This window comes from Callithrix jacchus, chromosome 12 (assembly GCF_049354715.1).
Source record: "Callithrix jacchus isolate 240 chromosome 12, calJac240_pri, whole genome shotgun sequence".
In the NCBI taxonomy this organism is placed as follows: domain Eukaryota; kingdom Metazoa; phylum Chordata; class Mammalia; order Primates; family Cebidae; genus Callithrix; species Callithrix jacchus.
The window spans coordinates 109,927,276-109,951,305 of record NC_133513.1 but is presented as its reverse complement, the minus strand read 5'-3'; the positions used below and the strand labels follow the sequence as shown (position 1 = coordinate 109,951,305).

The 24,030-nt window shown below is 39.3% G+C and overlaps 1 protein-coding gene across 10 annotated transcripts in view; it reads left to right on the top strand.

Annotated features, from left to right (window-relative positions):
- Positions 1 to 347: 347 nt before the first annotated feature.
- Positions 348 to 24,030, top strand: part of SHTN1 (shootin 1) — a 120,023-nt gene continuing 96,340 nt past the window's right edge. For 6 of the 10 annotated variants that reach the window (XR_013525136.1, XR_013525134.1, XM_003734524.6 and 3 more), the window contains exons 1-2: positions 348 to 660; positions 22,766 to 22,818. Coding sequence is in view for 3 of the 10 variants with exons in the window: in XM_003734524.6 (XP_003734572.2) it covers positions 603 to 660; positions 22,766 to 22,818 (111 nt within the window). In the remaining 7 variants the exon portion in view is untranslated. Of the gene's footprint in view, positions 661 to 18,479; positions 18,535 to 22,765; positions 22,819 to 24,030 lie in introns of those variants that run through there. The other 4 variants (XM_078346605.1, XM_017963195.4, XM_054243343.2 and 1 more) reach the window with 3 other exon arrangements.

The window sequence follows — 24,030 nt, the reverse complement described above, 5'->3', positions numbered from 1 at the left end:
CCCTGGACCCGCCCCTGCGGGCAGCTAGGTTTTGCAACCCCACCCCCGAGTCCACCGCAGGAGAATTGGAGAAGCAGCCTAGGCGTCCATAGCCCATTGCGTCCCGGTCCACATCTGCTGTTCGTGGGGAGCGACCCCCGGGCAGCGTCCAAAGTGGAGTTCCCACACACGCTGCGAACCCACGGCCCGTTTTCTTTGAACGCGCGTCCTTGAGCCTGAGGGTGGAGGCGGAGAAAAGGGTGCGGAGCGAGTCAGAGGCGACCCCACGCAGGGCCGCAGCCCTCCCACCAGCGCGTCCTGCGGCACCAACCGCCACAGGCTGGGATCGCGGCTGCCGCCCCGCCCCCGCCTCTCCACTCCCTGCCCAGGGCTGCCGGGCCGGTCCCGCCCCGCCTGCAGGTGAAGCGGCCGCAGCCGCCGAGTAGGTGCGTGGGGATGATCTCACTCGCGCGCTCCGCGCCAGGAGGAGGAGGAGCGGGAGCGGATCCAACTTCCGGGTAGTGGAGCCGCACGCCACCGGCATCTTGCTTTTTCTTCCCCCTCCTCCCGTGTGCCCCTCGCCGCTCCCTCTTTCCCTTTTATTCCCGGCCCCACCCGCCAAAATGAACAGCTCGGACGAGGAGAAGCAGCTGCAGCTCATCACCAGTCTGAAGGAGCAAGGTAGGCAGCACGCGGGCGCCAGGTGTGGGCAGCCGCGGCCCGTGGGCGGGGACGGCTCCAGGGCGCTGGGGCCGGGGCAGGTGGAAGCCGCGCGGGAGACGTGGCGGCCGTCGTGGTCAACGCGGTAGCTCCGTCACGCGCGGAGAAGCGTCCTCCGTGGCCCGCGCGCCTGGGAAGTCCCAGGCCGAGGATAACGCCGAGTGTCCGGGCGAGTCAGGCCCCGCAGCATGAGACGCGCTGCCCGCCGGTAGCGTTTTGCTGGCGATGGGGCCTGGGGGAAGGGACGAGGATTCAGCGCGGACGAGGTTGCACAGTGCCACCCTCCTTTAGGAAGAAGCGGGTGGGGCAGGGTATTTTGGCAGCTTTGGGCGGCTCAGCTAGCTTGGCCCCACCCTTACACATTTGTTGGCGCCGAGTGGCCTGTAGTGCTGTTTCACACCCTTCCCAGCCCTTTCTTTGGGTTCGGTCTAGTTCCTCTTTCCTTACGCAGCTGGAATTTTCAGGGTATAATTTTTGTTTTTATCACTTCTCAATTTTAGCAGTTTATTAGTCAGCAAGGTCAACATGCTGCCGGTGTTGGGCTTCCAGAATTAACGGGGTTGACGCTGGGCGCGGGAGAGCCAGGCCATACGTACACATTTCTGTACTGCTTGGTAAATGGGGATTATTCTTTAATAAAGAGCTGCTTTGGTCAATATTTTTTTTTTCATTAGTTACCACACTTCTGAACCAAACCAGATCAACCACCAAATGTTAACCTAACACATTGAAACAATGATTATTACCCTGACCGAAGGGTGGTCTGCGAATGTGGGTCGAGAGAAACTATACAGATTTCAAGGAAGTAAAACTGTGTAGGAACATGTACTTTTCTGAATGACTTGCTGACATGACCGTGTAATGGAAGCCGCTCTTTGGCAAAACCTGGTGTTTAGTTCCAGTTATTTCACTTCTCTTGGTCCAATTCATCAGCTCTGTGAATTTGTCTTCTGGTTAATCAAGGCTGACCTGACTAAAGGCGAGGGCGAAACTGGAGAACTTCCTGAGGTCTTCTCCAGTACTCTTACCTGTTCTTCCTTAAAACCACAAACACCGTTGGGAAGCGCACCTGGATTCCTCTGAAGTCACTCTCTGGCAAACAGATGTCACCATTACTGTTTACTGTGTGACCTTGGGGGAAATTAACCTCTGAAATGGACATAACATTCCTCTGTAATATCCAGCATCTAGAAAGTGCTGGATAAATGTTAGTCTCTTTTGCCTTCCCAGCACCTTCACCTGGCATCCTAGATTAGCCTGAGGTCATAGAGTCACAAGCATCAGTGAATTTAGTGGGTGGACAGAATTCCTTTATCCGAAATTACTCAGGTGTTCTAGTGAGGGACCAGATTCTACTGATATTTTATATTTAATAACACCTTTCCCCCAACCCATAACATTAAAACTTGATTCATATTCTAGATTTGTGGAGCTTTCGTTATAGGTAATATTTATCAGTGAATATCAGATCTTCTTATGGATGGTCAGTTTTCAAATAATGATAATAAAAAAATTATCTTTTCATTTTGTATGTAATTCAAGGGTAGCTTAACAATCTAGAGAATCTGAAAATTGTTTCTATTTGATTTCAGAACACATTCTCCATTCCCGTGTTGGGTTTGAGGCCCAAGAAAAAGAATTTCTAAATTTCTAGCTCTTTCTCCTGTTGCATTGTACTAGAAAACAAATCCACGGCATTGGTATTTTTAGAAGATACATTTCCTTGATTAAGTGCATATCAAAGGTAATAAGGGGTATAAATTGTAAACTAAACCGTCCTTGTTACCAAATTAATTGTCCAGAAGAGAAGACAGTTACTAATAAAATAATCATATGAATAAATGTAAAATTACTTTTTTTATAGGATCGATTCTTAGAAATGGAATTGTTGGATTAGAGAGCATGAACATACAGTTTTGCTAGACGTTACACAAGTACCCCCAAAAATGATTATACCAGTTCAAATATATCCTTCAGCAGTACCCATTTCCCCTACACTGGTCAACTCTGGCTAACAGCATCTTTATTAATTTAATAGCCTGACGAGGTTTTGATTTTTGCCAATCTAATAGGCAAAATGGTACCTTTTAAAATTTTCATTGCTCTGGTTATTAGTGAGGTTTGAAACCTTTTTACGTGCTCATTGGCCACTCGGGTTTCATCATATGGGTCCTTCCTTAGTTTTTTTAAACTGATACATGATACTTATACATATTTATAGAATACATGGGATATTTTGTTACATGCTTGGAATGTATAATGATCAAGTCCGGGTATTTAGGGTATCCATTACCTCCAGTATTTATCATTTCTATGAGTTGGGAACATTTCGAGTCCTCTCTTCTAGCTCTTTGGAAATATACACTACATCTTTGTTAACTGTAGTCACCCTACTTTGCTGTCAAGTGTTCAAACTTATTCCTTGTGTCTAACTGTATGTTTGTACCCATTAAACAATCTCTCTTCATTTCCCCGTGCCTTAGTGAGTTTTAAGTCTAAAATTTGAACTGGTTCTCCAGGGGAGTGTTCAGAAAGAAGATTCCTGTCTAATCTAAACCACAAAGCTGACAGCAGCCTTCCCTAATGTGAAGCCTTTAGTGGTGTGGTGAATAAGGTTGCTTTTGACAAAAGTTGTGAAATGTAATGACGGAGTCTGTCATAATATGAACAATCTCTAATTTATACTTACCATTCCCTAAGCTCTATGTCTTATAAATCACACCCACTTCTGAATTACTTCAAAACATTTTATGTTCCCTCCTAGTGAATGGTATAATTAGCTATATTATGTCTTTCTAGAAAGTTATATTATGTCCCTTTAAAAAAGATTAGCCAGTATGTGATTGCTTATGTTCAAGCAGATGTTGAGGTAATGAGGTAATTCTCCTTTTGTCTTTTTGGGGGCTTTATTTTATTGGACTGATTGACATATTTAATGCACGGAGAAATGGCAACTTTGGATACTATTTCCAAGGCATATTTCCTAGCTACTAAAGTGGATATTTCCCTTTCAAAACATCATACAATTTGCTCCCCCTCCGGAATTCAGTGGGAAAATGATAGACTTAGTTCAGCATTTGTTTAAGGTGCATGATTTTCTGTGTAATTCATTCAGCCCACATGCATTGAATATTCATAGCCAGGCACTGTGCTAGGCATCAGAGAGACAGAGCTGAATAAGACCTTGCCCTTGCTGGTGAGGAGTTCCTGGTCTGGAGATGGTGCCAGGCATGTGAATTCCAGGAAGAGTGTCTGACTGGCCTAGTTTGGCCAATCTCATAAATTCAAATACCTTGGCCACGGGAGGGCAGGATACTTTAATTGGCAGCCTCTGCAAAGATTGCTATAGTTGTCCAAAACAGAATGGGGTGCCACTACCAGGAGGATGCAGACTGGGCAGACACATACAACACATGTCTGCTAAACTGTTGAGTATAGTAGTGCCATGTCACTTTCAAGTGGATGAAATTTTGAAGACAATTGGCTTTTAATAATAGGGATATACTAACATAAGACCAAAACCACCACCACCACCATCACCAAAGTAATGGGCAATTCTGGGGCTAACAGTATTTAAAATGGATTTTCTATGGGGAGGTATTTGGCTTTAAAGCAATTTTAAACCTCCTTTTACCTTTAGAGTTAGAATTGTTTTCCTTAAGATTATTGAGATGATTCTTAAGATTCAGATGGAAATCTAGTCAAGCTTATTCTTACAGCAAGTTAGGAATTAAAAGGTATATCCAGTATTCCCTTGGCTTCTATGCCAGGAAGTAACGAGTATTATTTTGACAAAACAGTATGAAACTATTGCCTACCACAATGACCATATCAGTCTGGAAAAACGAAATTATTGACAATCTTGGACATGTATGAGATCAGCCAATAGAAAGCTGTTTGGAGTAATGGTTGCTTTGTTTTCAAGTGCAAACTTGGTTTTACATCAGTATTTTTCAAAGTGTGGTACAGGGGCCAGCTACATCTGAAACACCAGATACTTATCACCGATGCGTTTTTCTCCTAGAATTAGTGAATGGCTGCTGAAGGACAGCAGTTGGACAGCACCCCCCACCCCATGAGATGGACATGCAGCATGGGCTAAGGAGCTATGTCTCCTAGTAAGAATTTTGCTGTTACCTAATACTTCCATTATATATATGAATCACTATTTTTTTTTTGAGATGGAATTTCACTTTTGTTGCCCAGGCTGGATTGGTGCAATCTTGGCTCACTGCAACCTTGGCCTCCCAGGTTCAAGCGACTCTCCTGCCTCAGACTCCCCAGTAACTGGGATTACAGACATGCACTGCCACACCCGGCTAATTTTGTATTTTTAGTCGAGACAGGGTATCGCCATGTTGGTCAGGCTGGTCTTGAATTCCCAGCCTCAGGTGATCTACCCACCTCAGTCTCCCAAAGTGCTAGGATTATAGGCGTGAGCCATGCTACCTGGCTGTGAATCGTTTTTTCAAATAAATGTAAAAATAGACATATGCTTATAGAAAACAAGGTGTAAAGTGAAAAGTACAGTTACCTGTTCTATCTGATCCATTGTTTCTCAATCTTTATTATCCCTCTCCTAAGGAAACTTTTTAGACATTTTGTGCACTGTGACCCTCTGAAGGACCATAAGCCATTGTAATATCCAAAATCTTTTCTCTTGTCTTCTTGAGGATATCACCACATTGACAATGCATGCTGTGACCCCATTTTCATTTCTAATAATGTTACTCAAAATATCTGACTGGGAGACATAGTTCCTTAGTCCATTCTGCATGTCCATCTCATGAGGCGTTGCCCAAATGCTGTCCTTTAGCAACCGTTCACTAACTTTAGGAGGAAAATGCATTGTTGATATGTACCTGGTGATTCAGATGTAGCTGGCCCCTGTACCACACTTTGAAAAATACTGATGTAAAACCAAGTTTGCACTTTAAAACAAGGCAACCATTTGTTTTCACTTTTATTTCTCGAAGTTATCTATGGTTTCATTTCTCAAAGTTATTCACTGTTAACCTTTTGTATTCTTTCCTTCCAGAAATTGTGTTTTTATGTGCATATATATAATCTAATATGTAATTTTTTGTATTAGTACATGTAGAGTTGAATCATTAAAAATTGATTGACTAATGTTCAATGTACAGATCTATCACAATGTATTTAATGTCCCCTGGATGGAGATGTCTATCTATCTTTATTTGTTTTTGCTATTACAAATAATGCTTCCAGGCTGGTTGTGCTGGCTTACACCTATAATCCCAGCACTTTGGGAGGCTGAGGTAGGAGGATACCTTGAGCCCAGGAGTTTCAGGCCAGCTTGGGCAACATCATGAGACCCCAGCTCTTGCCCAAAAAAAAAAAAATGCTCTTGGTAATAGATTAGAGTTGGAGACATCAGTATGAACTCATGTTTAGCTTAATACAGATATGGATGGTTACACTTACACATAGAAATATTTATAGATATATTTATATATTTTGGTTAGTATATACATATATTTTCTTGCTCTGTCAGCTGAGAGAGCCTAGATGCACCAGAATTAATGAGCACATCTAGAGCTCAGAATTTGGCTTCTAATGCCATTCTCTAATAAAATGAACAGGGTTCTTAGGAGAAATGGCCAATTTTAGGAAAGGGGCAGGAAATATAGGAGATGAGCCTAGAGTATCTTGTAGTATTGGAAACTATGGAAGTGCACCAACTAATAAACCCATGTTGATGGAGATACAGTAGTCCCCACTTATCCGTGGAAGCTATGTTTTAACACCTGCATTGGGTGCCTGTAATCATGGATAATAACAAACCCTATACATACAAAATTTTTTTCCTGTGCATACATACATGTGATAAAGTTTAATTTATATATTAGGGGCAACAAGAGATTAACAATAACTCATAATAAAAGAACAATTATAACAATATACTGTAATAAGAGTTATGTGAATGTGGTCTCTCTCTCTCTCTCTCAAAATGTCTTATTGTACTGTAGTCATCTATTTTCATACCATTGTTGATCATGGGTAACTGAAACCCTGGACAGTGAAACAGTAGGTACGAGGGAAACTGCTGTCTGTCAGAGAGACATCAGAGCCAATGGAAGGAACTTCCAATGGTCAAAGACGGAACTCTGAACAATGGAATATTGGATAATTGTTGATACTGATATAAATAAATGATTAAATAAATTCATGGGGAGAAAAGACAAATCTCCCATGCAGAACAATTCCAAATAATTTATGTTGACACTCCCCCTCAAAGTGGTGTATCAGACTCCCTGATTCTTAACTGTGGGCAGCACATAGTAAATTCCTTCCTCAGACTACAACATGGAAAAGGGGGAAGAGAGTAACTTTACAGTGGAGAAAGCTGACAAACACTACCTCAGCTAGATGATCAAGGCCAACATCAACAGTGATAAGTTGTGTGGATAGCAGGATAGTATGATGTCATGAATTGGCATTTTACCTCTGTGGTCTTTCCCTAAAAAACCATAAACCCAGTCTACTCATGAATAAAGCATCAGCAAATTCCTATTGAGAAACATTCTAGAAAATACCTGATCAGCACTTCTCCAAACTGTCAAGGTCATAAAAATGAGTGAAGTCTGAGAAACTGTCATCATCAAGAGATACCTAAGGATTGAAGGGGAGAAAAAATAACTTTTCCCTCAAATCTTGTAAGTTCATAATTGGGACAGATACCTGTGAAAAAAGACAGATGAACAAGAGAAGAACAAACAAGTTTCTTAATGCATGCAGTGCACATTGCAAGGGAGAAAAATAAGCAGTGGCTTAACATACTGTCTTCAACAAAGAACAATACATTTAGGAAAGAGTTAGGATAAAGGAAAGCAGTTCCAGGCTTCCAAGGGCAGGAGGATATGGGAAGGCGAATTTATGGGGAAACTCCTGGGGTAAACTCTACTCACAGATTTCTCTGCCACCATATCTGAGGTGATGTGGGTTATAAAAGAGAATGTGTGCCTTGTTTTTAGGTAGGAAATGGGGAGAAGATAGACCTTTTGTCTTTGTAATTCTGTGTTCTGCTTTTAGACAGAGGGAAGGCAGAGAGCTCTCCTGCGTCCTAATTATCTTTAGCTCAAAGGTCTTTCATATTTTGGGGAGACAGTCTGGTTCATTCAGTTCCCCCCTTTGAAACTTTACTTTCAGAAAGTCTCATGTATTATGTGCCAGGTTGGTAGCTTTGGAGAGATTTGGCTGTGAGATAAGTGATTGGCAAAGGGGAAGAAAACCAGATTAGAACCAGCAGAAAAGAACAGATTTAAGTATATTGTCTCATATCTTAATGAGTCGGTCTCTTAGTCCTGAGACTAGGTTAGTTTAGGTAAACAGTTGTTTTATTTCAAGGGTGGTGTTAAGGGTGATCTCTCTAATGTTAGGCCTCTATATGGTGTAAGCATACAAATATTTAATAAAAGATGTTCCTATGAAAAAGCAAGGTCAATGTTTAGAGCAATCTATAAATTAGTTTCTGAGTCTGAGAGCAGCCGTTGAGAAGATTTATAAATCTTAGGCTCTAAGTGTCTTCAGTTGGAGTGGGGCAGGCAGTTGCAATCTGATAGATTTTCTTGTTTGTAGTTTAAATACCATAAACGTTGTCTATATAAAAGCTGTTGTGGTGATTTCAATGATGTTTCTATCAAGTTGTCCAGCTTTAGCTTGCAGAGCTTCAGGAAAAGCCCAATTTTAATTTCAGTGATTTTAGGTTAGAAGGGAGGGAGAAAAATTGGAAATGTTAGTTTGGAAACTCACAGCTATATATAAGAAAAAGCTAAAAGAATTCAAGATCTATTCCAGATTGCAGGTAAATAATAAAGTATCAAAACCAATGAACAGGGCTAGAAAGTGATTCCAGGTCAGAAAGGTGGGAGAAAAATTGGAAATGGAAATGTTAGTTTGGAGACTCACAGCCAGATATTAGAAAAAACTAGAAGAATTCAGGATCCATTCCAGACTGCAGGTAAATAATAAAATCTCAAAAACAATGAACAGGCCTAGAATGTAGTAATGGGTGAACTATCATTTCTAAACTATTATTTTCTGAAAATATTTTTTTCTCTCTCACACTCATTTCTACCAAAGAGAATCGATAAGACCCGTTTATTTGTAAAATTCATTTTTATCTGTTATACTTGGCCTAATTATTTACGTAAGTTCAGCAAGAATAGTGATTGACTATGTACGCTTTTTAAAAATTTGATTTGTTGGAACTCTTTATAAGGAATCCCAGATTAGGCTTAAAAAAGTACCTCCTTAGGCTATGAAGCTCGGGACTCACCCTCAGATTGTGCCTATACCTGTAGTATTGGGTAGATACCTCTCTTCCCTAGATTTCCAAAATATACTGATGTTCCTGTCAGGAAGTGACATTCTTTACCCACCTATAAGACAACTATTTGAACCACGTATTCAAGATACAAGGCCAGTTTTTCCAAGGTGCCTTTATTGGCGCCATTAAACTGAGGTTCCTTTAGGGACCTCAGTTCCCAAACACTGTCTGGTCATATCAGAAAATATGACATTCCCATGAAAATTTTGGCAATATAACCAGTATTTTCGGTTGTGTCCTGTTAAAAGAACGGATTCTTATTGAATGTAAATGCCTGTATTATCCTAAGAATAAGAATACTCATGAATAGTTTCCAAATATTGGAGGGATCAGATAAGGAAGGAAAGTAAATGTTTCAATTTTGTTTGCAAAAGTATACTTTAGAAAATTGTTTTAAGCTATAGATAGCGCAAAAGAAGAAAATGTTTTCTTAAATCTGGAAAATAAAAAATCAATAGTGTCCTGAACAAAAAAGTCATAAAAATCACAATCCCTCATCATTTTAGTCCCATGTAATTCAGTCTTAAATCTGCTCCAAGTTAGCAATTTTAGGAGTTTAGTTTCCCCTTTAAAGTTCTGGAATTCATACTCAGTCCACTGGTATTTCCTTAAAGTTATCAGATTGGAACCAGCAGAAAAGAACAGATTTAAGCATATTGTCTCATATCTTACTGAGTCAGTCTCTTAGTCCTGAGACTAGGTTATTTTAGGTAAACAGTCATGTTTTATTTTAAGGTTATGGGAGATCTCTTTAATGTTCTCTATATGGCATAAGCATGCAAATACCTAATAAGAGACATTTCTATGGAGAAAAAGAAAGAAAAAGCAAGGTTAATATTTAGAGCAGTCTATAAATTAGCTTCTGAGTCTGGAAGGCAGGCATTTGAGAAGGTTTATGAATCTTAGGTTCCAAGTATCTTCAGTTGGAGTGGGGCAGGCAGAGTACATGTCAGAGTTCTTTTTGTTCTTCTCATATACCTCCTTGAAGACCCACTACTTTAGGATTATAATTGCTTGCAAAAAGCTTTTAGAAAGCATCAAAATAAAGCAGTTATGAATGTGGACAACAAGACTTAAAATGGCCATGGTTAAAGATATGATGGGAGTTCATTATGATAATGATGCAGTTGACAAGGAAATTTGATTGGTTGTGAGATACAGAAATTTAACATAATCAGAATTATGACAGATAGCATATTAGATTTCTGGGAATCTCATAGTTCTGAAACACATGAATACCATATCCATACAAATAATAATTCAAATCTTGGCATTACATATTATTTGACAGTGTTTCTCACTTAACATGCAGAATAAGCTTAATGGGTTTAATATGTCACTTTCAGATTTCTGTGGAGCCCTCTGGAAATCCCAAAATTAGTTGAAGGTCAAAAAGACTTAATTTACAATTTGATTTTGAGAAGTTTGTAAAAAAGATTCAAAACAATCAAAATAGGATCACAGGTCACTGTGAAATAATAGTCATTCTGATTGTGAAATAATATTCATTTCATCAGAGTGATTAAGGCTTCAAAAGCAAACAGGAAGGCAGATAGTTGCAGAAAAACCTTAACTCTTTAACTTAGTTTTCTAAAGTAATTAGAGATCCAAAAAAGACAATGTGAAGCACAAGGAATCATCTTGATGAAACACAGAATCTCCCCTTTGCCTTCTGCTTCTCCTTTCCCTTCTTTTTCTCCCCTTCTCTCTCTCTCCAGTTCATTAAAAAGGTGAACAAAAATTTTATTTTCTCTTATCAAGACTATAGGAAAATCTTGTTTTTAAAAAAGACATTTTAGTTTTGTATCAGTATACTTTAAGATATCAAGGCTCCATTTTAAATCTCATAATAAATTAATTCAATTTTTGTTTAACTACACAAGACCTTCTCTTGCTCTCTCTTCTCTTCCCAATTTTCTGTATCCATTTAGTTTTCTCTATATCATTTTTTTTCTTCATTTTAAACCTTTAAATAAGATCTACTTAGACAAAATCACTCCTTTCCTCAGCAAAAACAGACCCTTTCGCCTTCTGCCAGGGGTGGAAGCAGCCATGAAACCATCAACAGAAACAGATGCTGGCAACACGTTCCTTATACAGCCTGCAGAACCATGGGCGAAATGAACTTCTTTACAAATGACCCAGCTTCAGGTATTCATTTATAGCAACACAGATAGACTAAGAAACAAATGTAAACCAAAATTCTGTACCAAAGTTATGTATTACAAATGACTCAAGACCAAAATTACAACCATGCATGAGACTAAAACCAAGAAGCACTTTATAGCTTTAACCAAAGTCTTCAAAGAGGGAGCAGAAGATGCAGCCCTTCCAAGATCAACACCACTCCCAAAAGACAGGCAAGAGGAAGAAAGGCCCAATAACGTGTGCCACCAAGAGATACAAAGACAAAAAGAGACAGTAGTCACTAAGACAAACAGAAAAACAAAAGCCATCCATGGGGTGTGTTTGGGTTTTGCTAACAATAAGCCTCTTTATGACTTAAAACCATAGATGTAAGAATTACATTCCAAAGAGGGTAGAATGAAAAAGATGCAGTCCCCCTCAAGATCCAGTTTCTCCCAACGACAGCCTAAGAAAGCAAAGACCCTCATTGTTAACAAGGCAATGAATGTTGAGACAATTAAGAGACAGTTCTTGAGAGCTGGTATGGCTGGACAAACGTGTTTTAGATGCTTGGCCAACTAGATAGCTGCTGCCTGATAGAAATCTGACAATTTGTGCCCCCTGGGGCTAGTGGAGACCAGAGAGAAAAACCTTGCTTGTTGCAAAAGCCCAGCTCTCAAAACATACAACAAGATGGAAGGGAGAATCTTCTTATGATTTTCCTTTTTATGATAAACCACACAGATGCAGAAAATACAGACAAGGAAAACAAAGGCCTTTTCTGGGTGGCTAAAGGTCAGTCATCAATATGTACCCAAACCAAATCTATAAGAGTCACAAATTGAAAGAATGATTTTTTTCTTTTTTTCATTTTAATTTTTTTTTCTTGCCCATCTGAATTTTCAAAGGAAGGAACAAGGAAAAATTTTTACCTTCCTCTCTTGACCAGGCATTACAGGTGGAGATGTGGGAGAGCTGCCTTTGTAAGAATTATCTTTTTCTACCAGCTTCTGCCTGTTCTGTTCTCCTAGGATTGTATCTGCAGATCCCAGAGCGAGTGAATAGCCCAGAATATCCTGCCAACTATGCCAAAATGAAGGGGAGAAAAAAAATAATATTTTCCTCAAGACTCTTAAGTTCATAACTGGAACTGACTCCTATAACAAAAGTCAATTAACAAGAGACAGCAAGTTTATTAACACATGCAGTGCACATTTTAAGGCTGAAAAGTAACTCCAAGTAGTGGCTTAAAACTCTGGTTTTCCGAGCACTTTGGGAGGCCAACGCGGATGGATCACCTGAGGTCAGGAGTTTGAGACCAGTCTGACCAATATGATGAAACCTCAGCTACTCGGAAGGCGAAGACAGGAGAATCGCTTGAACCTGGGCGGTGGAGGTTGCAGTGAGCCGAAATTGTGCCATTGCATTCCAGCCTGAGCAACAAGAGTGAAACTCCGCCTCAGAAACAAAAAAGAAAACCAACAACAACAACAACAACAACAAAAATCCTCTGGTTTATATTATCATCTTCAACAAAGAACAATTAATTTTAGAGACGCGATAGGACACAGTTGTGAAAGTAATCCCAGGCTTCCAAGGGAGGGAAAATGTGGGAAGGTAAGTGTTTGGGGAAGCTACTGGGGCAAAGTCTGCTTTTTACCTTCCCACAGGATATAAATTCTCCTTTACAACCCACGTCAGCTCGGATATGGCATCAGAGAATCTCTGACATGGGTTGTAAAGGAGAATTTATATCCTGCTTTTAGGCAGGAAAGGGGGAGGATAGAAAGACCTTTTGTTTTTATAATTCTCTGTCCTGCTTTCACTCAAACAGAGGAAAGATAGAGTTCCCATGCATCCTAATTATCTTCAGTTCTCCCCAATCCTTCATATTTTAAGGAGAAATATTCTCTTCTTTTATAATATATATAAAATAGTTAAATGTAATATGGTATCCCAGATGGGATCCTAGAACAGAAAAGGGCATTAAATAAAAACTAAGGAAGTCTGAATAAATTATGGACTTTAGTTCATAGCAGTGCATCAATATTGGTCCATTAATTTTAGCAAATGCACCATACTAATGTAAGATATTGTTCTATCTTTGCAGTTTTACTGTAAATCTAAAACTCATAAAAGTTTACTAAATATAATAATTCTGCTTACATTCTTATTCACATGTGTCTTTAAGTGCAGCTGTAGGAAAAATTCATTTTTAAAATACTGTTTTTTAAAATTGACGTAATTATATGTATTTTGGAGGTACAGGAAAAATTATTGAAAATTGAATTGTGGGATCCAAAAGTATGTGTATTTTAAACTTTTTTTGTGTGCTTTAAGTTTTATTCTGCAAGGCTGTTACACAGCTAACCTTTGCCTCAAGATGTAGAAGGAACACACATTTATTTATTTATTGCATACAGTTCTTGCTAAGCATTTTAAACATTAAAACATGAGTTCTGGGCCAGGTGTGATGGTTCATGCCTATAATTTCAGTGCTTTGGGAGGCTGAGATAGATGGATTGCTTGAGGCCAGCAGTGTACAACCAGCCTTGGCAGCCTAATGGTAACCCCTCCCTATAAAAAATAAAAATAAAAGACTAACTGGGCATGGTGGTATGCATCTGTAACTAGAGAGACTGAGGCAGAAGGATTACTTGAGCCCAGAAGTTTGGGATGACATTGAACTATAATCATGTCACTGCACTCGAGCCTGGGTGACAGAGTGAGACCCTGTCTCGAAAATAATAAAATAAATAAATAATATATGAGTCAAATGAAATATAAAATAAGTAAAAGAAAATACAAAATAATAAAATAAAAGAAAATAAAATGTGGAATAATAAGTAAAATAAGCCCACTCATGAATTATGGTACCATGAAGAGTACTATATTAAGATCCTTTGATCCTAGACTTGATTCCATTTCAAATTCTCTGTGGCACAAATTTGCATATGATTGTGTGTGTGTGTGTGTGTGTGTGAATGTTACTAGCTTTTTAAATGCACACTAGCTTTTTAAATAAATAAGACTTTTTTTTAGAAGTGTAGGCTTACAGAAAATTGAGCCAAAAGTACAGAGAATATTCATGTACCTCTTCACCTTTTTCCACTCTCATTTCCAGTATTATCAACATCTTGCTTTAATTAATGTGGTACATTTGTTAGAATTGATGAGCCAGAATTGATGTTATTATTAACTAAAATACATCATTTACATTAAGGCCTACTTTTTGTCTTGCACATTCTATGGGTTTGGACAAATATATAGCACATGTATTCACCATTACAGTACAGAATAGTACCACTGCTCTAAAAATTCCATGTGCTCTACCTGTTCATTCCTTCCTTTCTAACCACAAACTCTTAGCACCAACTGATCTTTTTATTGTCTCCATACTTTTGCCTTTTCCAGAATGTCATGTGATTTCTATCATATGACACTTATGTAGCCTTTTTAGATTGACTCCTTCCACTTAGCAATATACATTTAGGTTTTATTCCTTGTCTTTTTTTGTTGCTTCATAGTTCACTTACTACTTTTTAGCACCAACTACTTCCTGACACCAGATACTATTCCATTGTCTGGATGTACCACAGTTTTGTTTATCCATTCACCTGTTGAAGAATATCTTGTTTGTTCCCAAGTTTTGGCAATTAGGAGTAAAGTTGCTATAAACATTAGTGTGGTGGTAATGTATGGAAGGAAGGGAAGTGTTTTGTAGTCCTGTGATTAGATCATAGTTTTATGATTTGCTCTTAGTGACCCTGTGTCCCTAGGATGTGACCTTTACAGGTTCTTCTCAGTTTTATTTACCCACTGGATGAGACAAGAAGGCTAGTGGGGGCTGGCATTGCATATTTGCCTTCCACCAAGTCTGTTAGGCTCTGGTGAGATAGTTTCTCTTGAGGACATTCATTGCTTAGAGGAACAGAATGCTCTGGGCATATTTCATATAGGCTACTTTTTTTTCTTCTTTAAAAAAGAGACTGGGTTTTGCTATGTTGCCCAGGCTAGTCACCTTCATCCTGGAGGTGAAACTCAAAAAAGTTTAGGGGCCTCCTCTAAGACTGGGTCCCCATGGCAATTTTAACTCTCAAACTTTTCCAAACTGAGCCTCCAGCTATCCTTTAATCACAGTTCAGCTTTTCCAGTACCAAACTAGTTCCCAAGGAGGTTTCTGCTCCTAGGCTGCTTCTCTAATAAATTATAATCCTTTCTATCTGCCTTATGTGTCTCTTCAGTTTTGGGGCCCTGTGACCTCAATTATCTCATAGATCTTAGGAAGAGTCGTTGATTTTCAGTTTGTTTTTACTTTCTATTGTGAGGATGGAGTGATGATTTACAAGCTCCTTACATGACAGACCAGAAATCAGACTTACATGTGTATTTTAAAGATACTCAGTTTTCTCTTTTCTTTTTGGTTAATTTGAAGTCATTAATTTAGTTTGTTGAGAGTACTTCGTAAGTATCATTAATTTCTTAATACTGAACTGTGTGTTTTACCATGTAATGAATAAATTTCTGGTTTGCCATAATTTCTTTTCAGTTATGAAATCTGTCACCTTTGTTTTTTGATCAGATTTTCTAACAGTGTTTTCCATGGATTTTCTAATGCTTTAATTAACAAGTAAGATACAAACAACTCCTCTTTCTACTCTGGCTGTAAGAGGACGACCCATTGGGATGTGTACAGAAGGGAATTATTTCCTAATTGAACACTATCTTCTGTGACTCGTGTCCTCATTCCCCATCAGTACGAGGTATCTGAAGGCTCCCTGAGTGTCAAAGATGCAGACTGAGTGGGTGAGAATCTACATTAGAAGCTCTCATGAGGTTGTGTTTTTCTGGTTACATTTGATGGCTATTTAAACCTTCGTTTTTTGTTAAGTATCTTGATACAGTATATGATGTAAGAGACTCTTTTACCCTGGGGAGGAGAGTATGCGCTCTTTTGTGATTGGCTCACATGAAGACCTAGATCCATTCTTCCTTCTACCTTAATTTAACACGTTTATCAAATAATCTACTGTATGTCAGACAGGATCCTAGATATGGGAATCTAGATAGATAAAGGTGTGGTCTTTAACCAAAAGGGTTATTTCTGATCCAGTGCTGTAGTGCATTGCACATAATCATGCTCATTAATGTCTTTTTGCATGAATGACTGGCAGTCAGTAGGTATGTTCTTCTACTACCATTCTGTGTCATGGGATTTGACTTTTCTATGCATTTGTGTATTTGTTTGTAAAATGGAGTTGTTAATATTTGGATTGTTTTGCCTCACAGATTTATATAAACCATTCATTCATTTATTCAACGTAGGCATGGACTTTGGTATTCATGTAAGACATATAGCAGTGAATCGGGTGAGAAGAACGACAGGAAAACAGACCTGTACTACAGATAATTTAGAATGTTATATGTAGTTGCTCTAATAGAGCTATATGGACAGTGTACTCTGATGGTATATTAAAATAAAAGTGCTGATTTTGCATGAAATATATGAGGAAGGCTTCTTAGAAGTAACAGTTAAACTGCATTGAAAAAGAGGAGTTAGGGAAGGGGTAGGGGAAGACTTTGCCGGCAGAGGGAAAAACATTTGCAAAGGTATCTAAGTATGAAATGTCTTGGAGGGTTTAGGGAAGCACTGGGACTTTGGGTGTGGCCTTTGAGGCTGAATGGTGGAATTCCAGTTGTAGAGATAAGGTCTTTTGAAGTTGCTAAACATGAAAACAGCCAGCCTGCTTTGTCCCTATGCTAACTAACTGCTATGTAAAGAATGCCCTTGGGATAGAAGGAAGTTAGAGCTAAATAGGAGGGTTTTGTCATTATTGAGGGTCTAAGTTAGGGCAGCGACAACAGCTTCAGAGGAAGGGCAGATTGCACCGATATTTTTTAGAGGTCTGAGCAGTTTGATGATTTGTTGGAAGGAGAAAAAAGTGGGAACTCAAGGGTAATCCTGCAGGTACTAGCTTGAGTACTAGGTAGTGGTAGGTGCTGACACCAATGAAAGCAGACCTTTCATACAGGAAGTAGGACATTTGGGTGAAGGGAGATTGATGGGCTCACTTTCAAAAAGTTGGGTTTAAGATGCTTGCAGAGCATCTGGACAGAGCTGCCTAGAACTGCCAGTAGAACTGTCTGCTGTGTTCACAGAAATGTTCTGTGCCCGCTGTCTGTTATGGCAGCCACTAGCCACATGTGGCTGTCCAGCACTGAAATATAACTTACGTAACTAAGGAACTGAATTTTACATTTTCTTTAGTTTCAATCAATTAAAATTTAAATAGCTACTTGTGGCTAATGGCTACCATTTTGGACAGTAAACATCTGGTAAATATTGGTTGGAAATACTGCTCTGGAAAGAGTGCTAGAGGTAGAGTGATTAGCCTCCCTGGGACTGGGAGATTTCCTAGGAGGCTGAAATTTCAGTGCTAAAACTGACAAAGTCCCAGACAAAAAGCATGATTATTATTAACCCTAGCTAGAGGTGTTACTGGCTTGTAGCTATGAACTTTAGTCATCACATTTCTAAAACCTCTAAGTCTACTCAGCTGCCTGTTGGGCTGGCTATGTCGTGATTTGCAGCTTGGAAAGAAAATTCCTTTGCTTGGCATTGAGGAGTTAGAAAACAGAAAACCAGCATGATTCTGGAAACACATGCTCTGTCTGACAGTCTCCTTGTTTTCTCCACCATCTTCCTTTATTGTTAAGTTACAGCCCACTTTGGCTGCACATTGGAATTACCTGAGGCTCTCACTTCTAACTGTGTGTGTGTGTGTGTGTGTGTGTATCTATCTATCTATCTGTCTGTCTGTCTATCTGGATGGCCAGGCTGTATCCCAGACGTGTTAAATCATAATCTTGAAGCAGGTGGGGAGAGGCATCTGTATGATTTAAAAGCCCCACAGGTGATTTTAATGTGTAGCTAGGATTGACAAGTACAGCTCTCAGAAGTGCTTTCACTTCTTTGCCACCTTTCTTTACTGCAGTACATTGTTTGCAGTTGATCTTCAGTCCCACTTTCCCCTCACTTTATTTGGTGGAGGATAGAAGTACTCTGGAAAATTTCCCTGTCTGCCATGCAGGACAGAAGTCAGCCTGAGGCTGAGGGCATTAGGGAACAGCTTAACTTCTTTCGTCATGAACACAGGATTTGATGTACTTTGCTGTATCAGTAATAATAACCATAGCTAACATGTTTTGAACAGTTAATATGCCTAAATACTCATATATGTTAACTCATTTACTTTAATAACAACACTGTGAGAGATGTATAATTATTATTTCTGTTTTCCAGATGAGGAACCTGAGACTCAGAGAGATTAACTAATATGCCCAAGGTCCTCTAGCCAGTAAGTGCTCAGGCTGTAATTAGGATGCACATTTTTTTTTTTTTTTTTTTAGAGTCTCGCTCTGTTACCAAGGCTGGAGTGCAGTGGCATGATCTTGGCTCACTGCACTCTCTGCCCCATGGGTTCAAGTGATTCTCCTGCCTCAGCCTCCCAAGTAGCTAGGACTACAGGTGCATGCCACTATGCCTGGCTAATTTTTTCATATTTTTAGTAGAGACAGGGTTTCACCATGTTAGCCAGGATGGTCTCGATCTCCTGACCTCGTGATGCACCTGCCTCGGCCTCCCAAAGTACTGGGATTACCAGTGTGAGCCACCGTGCCTGGCCTAGGATGTATTTTTTAATTACTGTCCTATATGACCTTATAGTACAGTGAAATATACTATACCTGTAAATCTGAGAGATGAAGTCTTCTCAAGCTGTCAAGCTGCAGGTATCTTTCATTTACTGAGAATTGGTCATATGCATCTGTTTTTGTTTTGTTTTATTTTTTGTTTTTGAGACAGAGTCTTGCTCTGTTACCCAGGCTGGAGTGCAGTGGTATGATATCGGCTTACTGCAACCTCCGCCTCCTGAATTCATGTGATCCTCCTGCCTCAAGCCTCCCAAGTAGCTAGGATTCTATTTAGCTCTTGGGTGTATGTGGTGGGGGCTGATGAAGAGCTGGTGTGCAGAGGGCTTCATTCTAGGTCAGTCAGATTTTTTTTTCTGGGAATACAGGCATGTGCTGCCACACCTGGCTAATTTTATTGTATTTTTAGTAGAGACAGGGTTTCACCATGTTGGCCAGGCAGGTTTTGAACTCCTGACCTGAAGTGATCCCACCTGCCTCTGCCTCCCACGTGTTGGGATTACAGGCATGAGTCACCCACCGCGCCTGGTCAGATTCTAGCATTGGCAAATTCAGGATTTGGTGGATGTCTCTGATGGAATCACTTGAGCTGTGCAAGTTCACTTTTTAAAATTTTCAGACTGCAAACCAGTTCTGAACCAAGAAGGTGGCTTTCTCTGCAACCACTTACCATTGCCAGAAAAGAAGGAGATGAATAATATAGATCACTTCAGTTTTTGCCAGTTTTGCTGAGGATGGGGTTATGTGTCCACTGCGATACACACGTATGTGTGTGTGTGTGTGTAAGTGTTGTTTACGGTAATGAGTTTGATTTTGTTAGCAAGGGGTTGAATTCATCTCATACTTTGCCTTTCCTTTCCTTGTACCTTAAATCGTTATAAGAGAACATGTTTTCTGTGATTTTCATTAAAATATGATAGTTTAAGGGTTGTTAATTAACTCTTTTCATGTAATTGGGAGCCTACAGTGTTTCATCTGTGTTCTATTGGCGGTATAATGGAAGAATAGTATTGGCATTTTTTAAAAGGCTTCAAAACCATTATCTGATGTTTTAAATAGAAAAGAATTCTTAATGTCAACATGAGATCATGGTTTTATAAGCCTTTATTGTTTGCTTTGTATGTCTATTAAGTAGGTCACCAATAATAGAATATTAAATCAATTTTGGTTTTTCAAGTTTATCTATAGATACTTTTAAATGTCAAGTAACCTAAAATCAAAGTCTCTTAATAAAATCAAAGACTCTTAATAAAGTATTTATATATGTATTTTTTGAAACAATATAGTAATAAGACATAGGACCACAGACTACCCAGCAATGGTGTAGTGAATATTTTTAGAAGTTCTTATTAGTTCTTGTTTCTTTCTGTTAAAAAGATAGGGACACGTTTCATTTGTTTTTCAGCTCCAAAGAATTTAGTTTATACTTAGCTCTTGGGGTGCATGTGGTGGGGGCTGATGAAGAGCTGGTGTGCAGAGGGCTTCATTCTAGGTCAGTCAAATCTTTTTCTGTTGATTTTTTTTTTTTTTTTTTTCTGAGACAGAGTTTTACTCCGTTGCCCAGGTTGGAGTGCAGTGGTGCATTCTCCACTCACTGCAGCCTCCACTTCCTGGGTTCACACGATTATCCTGCCTTAGCCTCCGAAGTATCTGGAACTACAGGCGAATGCCTCCACGTCTGGCTAATTTTTCCACTTTTAGTAGAGACGGGTTTCTGCCTTGTTGGCCAGGCTGGTCTTAAACTCCTGACCTCAAGTGATCTCCCCACCTTAGTCTCCCGAAGTTCTGGGAATACAGGCATGATCTGCTGCGCCCAGCCTGTAAATGTAATTATTTTCAGAAGAACTATATCTTTACATGTACACATGCACCTAATTTATGGGCTAATTCTCAAGGATTCTTTTGGAATGTGGCTTCAAAATATTGTCCATTAATTCTTGTTTGATTGGTCCTGGTATACTAATACAACTTCTGGACATTGATGGTATAATCTCGTAAATATCTGCCAGTTTGAATGAGGATTTTAGGACTTTGGTACCACCATCACAGTAGGCATTCTGAATCCTTTCAACCACCGTAGGAGAAAACAAGGCATGTGCTTTAGTATGTTAATTGTCTGTTTCTGGGGTGTTCTTTGCCCCAGTGGATAGAATCATACATTTCTAGAATTAAGGACCAGATTATCTGGGACATTCTCGCAGCCACTGGTTTCAGATTTTTTTATTTCTGTTTCTAGATTATGCATAGAAATAGGAAACTCTGGTCTTTTTTTTTTTTTTTTTAAAGAAAAACTCTTTTTTTGTTTTTTTGTTTTGTGGATAAATCCATAAAGATGAATGTTCATATTGTGACTAGCCTGGGCAATATAGTAAGACCTTATCTCTACAAGAAATTAAAAAAATTTAGCTGGGTATGGTAGCATGTGCCTATGGTTCCAGCTGTGCAGGAGGTTGAGGTGTATGGTTTGAGACAAGGAATTTGAAACTGCAGTGAGCTGTGATGGTGCCAGTGCACTCCAGCCTAAGTGACAGAACACAATCCTGTCTCTTAAAAAAAAAAAAAAAAAAAGAAGCCTGGGCACAGTGGCTCACGCCTGTAATCTCAGCACTTTGCGAGACCAAGGCGGGTGGATCACGAGGTCAAGAGATCAAGACCTTCCTGGTCAACATGGTGAAACCCCGTCTCTACTAAAAATACAAAAAGTTAGCTGGGCATGGTGGTGCGTGCCTGTAATCCCAGCTACTCAGGAGGCTGAGTCAGGAGAATTGCCTGAACCCAGGAGGCGGAGGTTGCCATGAGCCGAGATCGCACCATTGCACTCCAGGCTGGGTAACAAGATCAAAACTCTGTCTCAAAAAAAAAAAAAAGAAAAGAAAAGAAATCAACCTGATGATTCACTGACTTTCTGGTGCCAGTCAAGTTGCTGGCCCTGGGATGAGCTGCAATTTAGACTTCCTGCAGCTATTCTGCTCTGTCATTGATCTTAGGTGATTCTTTTCTTCTCATTTAATGTGTTCAAAACATTATATTCTCAACTGTGAGGATACCTGAAAATGATGCTTTGATTAGACATGAATGTGTGGATTGAGGGTTTTTTTTTTGTTTGTTTTTTTGTTTTTTTTTTTCAATAAAGGATTTTTAAGTACACAACTTTCCTCCCTACTTAGTGGGTAATGTTTCCAAACAGTTTAACATATCTTCCCCAGTTAGTGAAATGAGTCTGAATTTCTGGTCACGACTTGGTAACTGATAATCTCATCTGAAAATAGTTGTTCTTAGATGAATCCTTCATAATTTTTTTGCTTTGTCAATAAAGCAGACGTGTGTCCTTGAGTCGAATGCAAACCTGCTCTACTTTCTAGAAGCTGATTTTCTGAATACAACTCATTATAGTATCACAGACTAATAGTGCTGGGTGGAACTTCAGGGGAACACCTGCCTAAATCCTTTCACAGGACCAAGTGCTGAGCATCAGAAAGGAAAAGAGCCTTGTCATATGTCACCTCTGCTGGCTCATGGGTGTTCCTAATGACCTAGGGAGAACTGAAATTTAGCTTCGTGGGCTCATGTCTGCTTTTTCTTCCTGGCTCTTGAAAATAGTAGCCCGGCTGGGTTTGGTGACTCACACCTGTAATCACATTTTGAGAGGCCAAGGTAGGAGGATCACTTGAGCCCAGGAGTTTTGAGACCAGCCTGGGCAACACAGTGAGACCCTGCCAATACAAAATAAAAAAAAGAAAAGCAGAAGCCCCTTTTCTGCAGCCTCTTCCCTACCCTACCTCAACCTAGTAAGAAGACAATGGGGGTTAGTTGGGTTCCCAGGCTTCCTGCAGTAAACTTTTGACAATATTGTAATGACGCTTTCCTTTTTTCTTTTAGCAATAGGCGAGTATGAAGACCTTAGAGCAGAGAACCAGAAAACAAAGGAGAAGGTTTGTACTTTATTTACCCTTTTTCTCCCCTTTCTTACATGTGTAAAAGCCTAGGCCTCATAGTGCATTGTTCAGTCACCAATTTCAGTTAAATGTGAATGAGGGTTCTTTTTTTTTTTTCTTCCCTTTTTTCTTGCATGTGTGCTTCAAGCTAATACCAACTCCAGGCTCCAGATGGTAAAGAATAGCAGCCATGCCACAGTGGGTGCAGCTCTGGGAGATTAACTACATGGCTAAATGTGCATCAAGGCACCAGGCCAAGCAACTCAAGTCCCCAGGAATTGTACTTTTCCCCTAACAGTCAGATTTGGGATTCTGTCAGTGGAATTGAAGGCTTGATACATGTACTTTGGGGACCTAGACACATTGGGTCCTGGAGAAAACTCTTTGGAATTAGTCATATTTGGCCCCAATACTTCCATAAACCTTTTGTATGTTTGCTTCCTCTATCTCTATGAACAATACACCGGAAGTTGAAAAGCATCCCATGTGAAGGTGGGGAAGTGTGATGAATATTTTCAAGGGCTCTTTCAGTTTTGTTTTAACTGTTAAATAATTGAATTCTATTTACTTTACAAACTGTATCCTTATCACTTAAATATCTAAGATTTGTGAATGCTTGCTAAGATATATAGCTAATACTATACATATACATATATATTTTTTCTTTTCCTTGTAAATTTAGGGAGGAAACAAATGGAAGGACAGGCTAAGGTCAGAAACATACAGGGACTGAATAGCAAATGAAAAATAGGAAGCACACTGTCTATTTTTGGTTTTAGATACAAACAAAATTTACTTTAAAAAATTACTTTGGTAGGCCAAATATTTCAGAATATAATATCCCTGGTAGAAAATTAATAAAACAGGTCCCTAGTAGATATTAAAGAAGATAGCCATCACTGCTATAAATTGTGAAACCTCATTTTTAAAATTTCAGAGTAAGAGTTGTAATAAAAATTGGCAGCAAGCTAAATATTTGTAAAACTTATGGGATATTTGGGATCACTTATTGGGCTCTTTAGAATTATATTTTACTTTTTCACTATTAATTTGCCACGTATATAGCTGTAGTATGGGTGGTGAATATTAATGGTGAATACTCTAGTTCAAAGCAGATTATAATGGATTTTTAGATAATTATTTTTCACCTATTTTTAAGGCTCCTTTGCTTATTAGTAAATAAATCCTTCATGTTCTGTGAAATCTTAA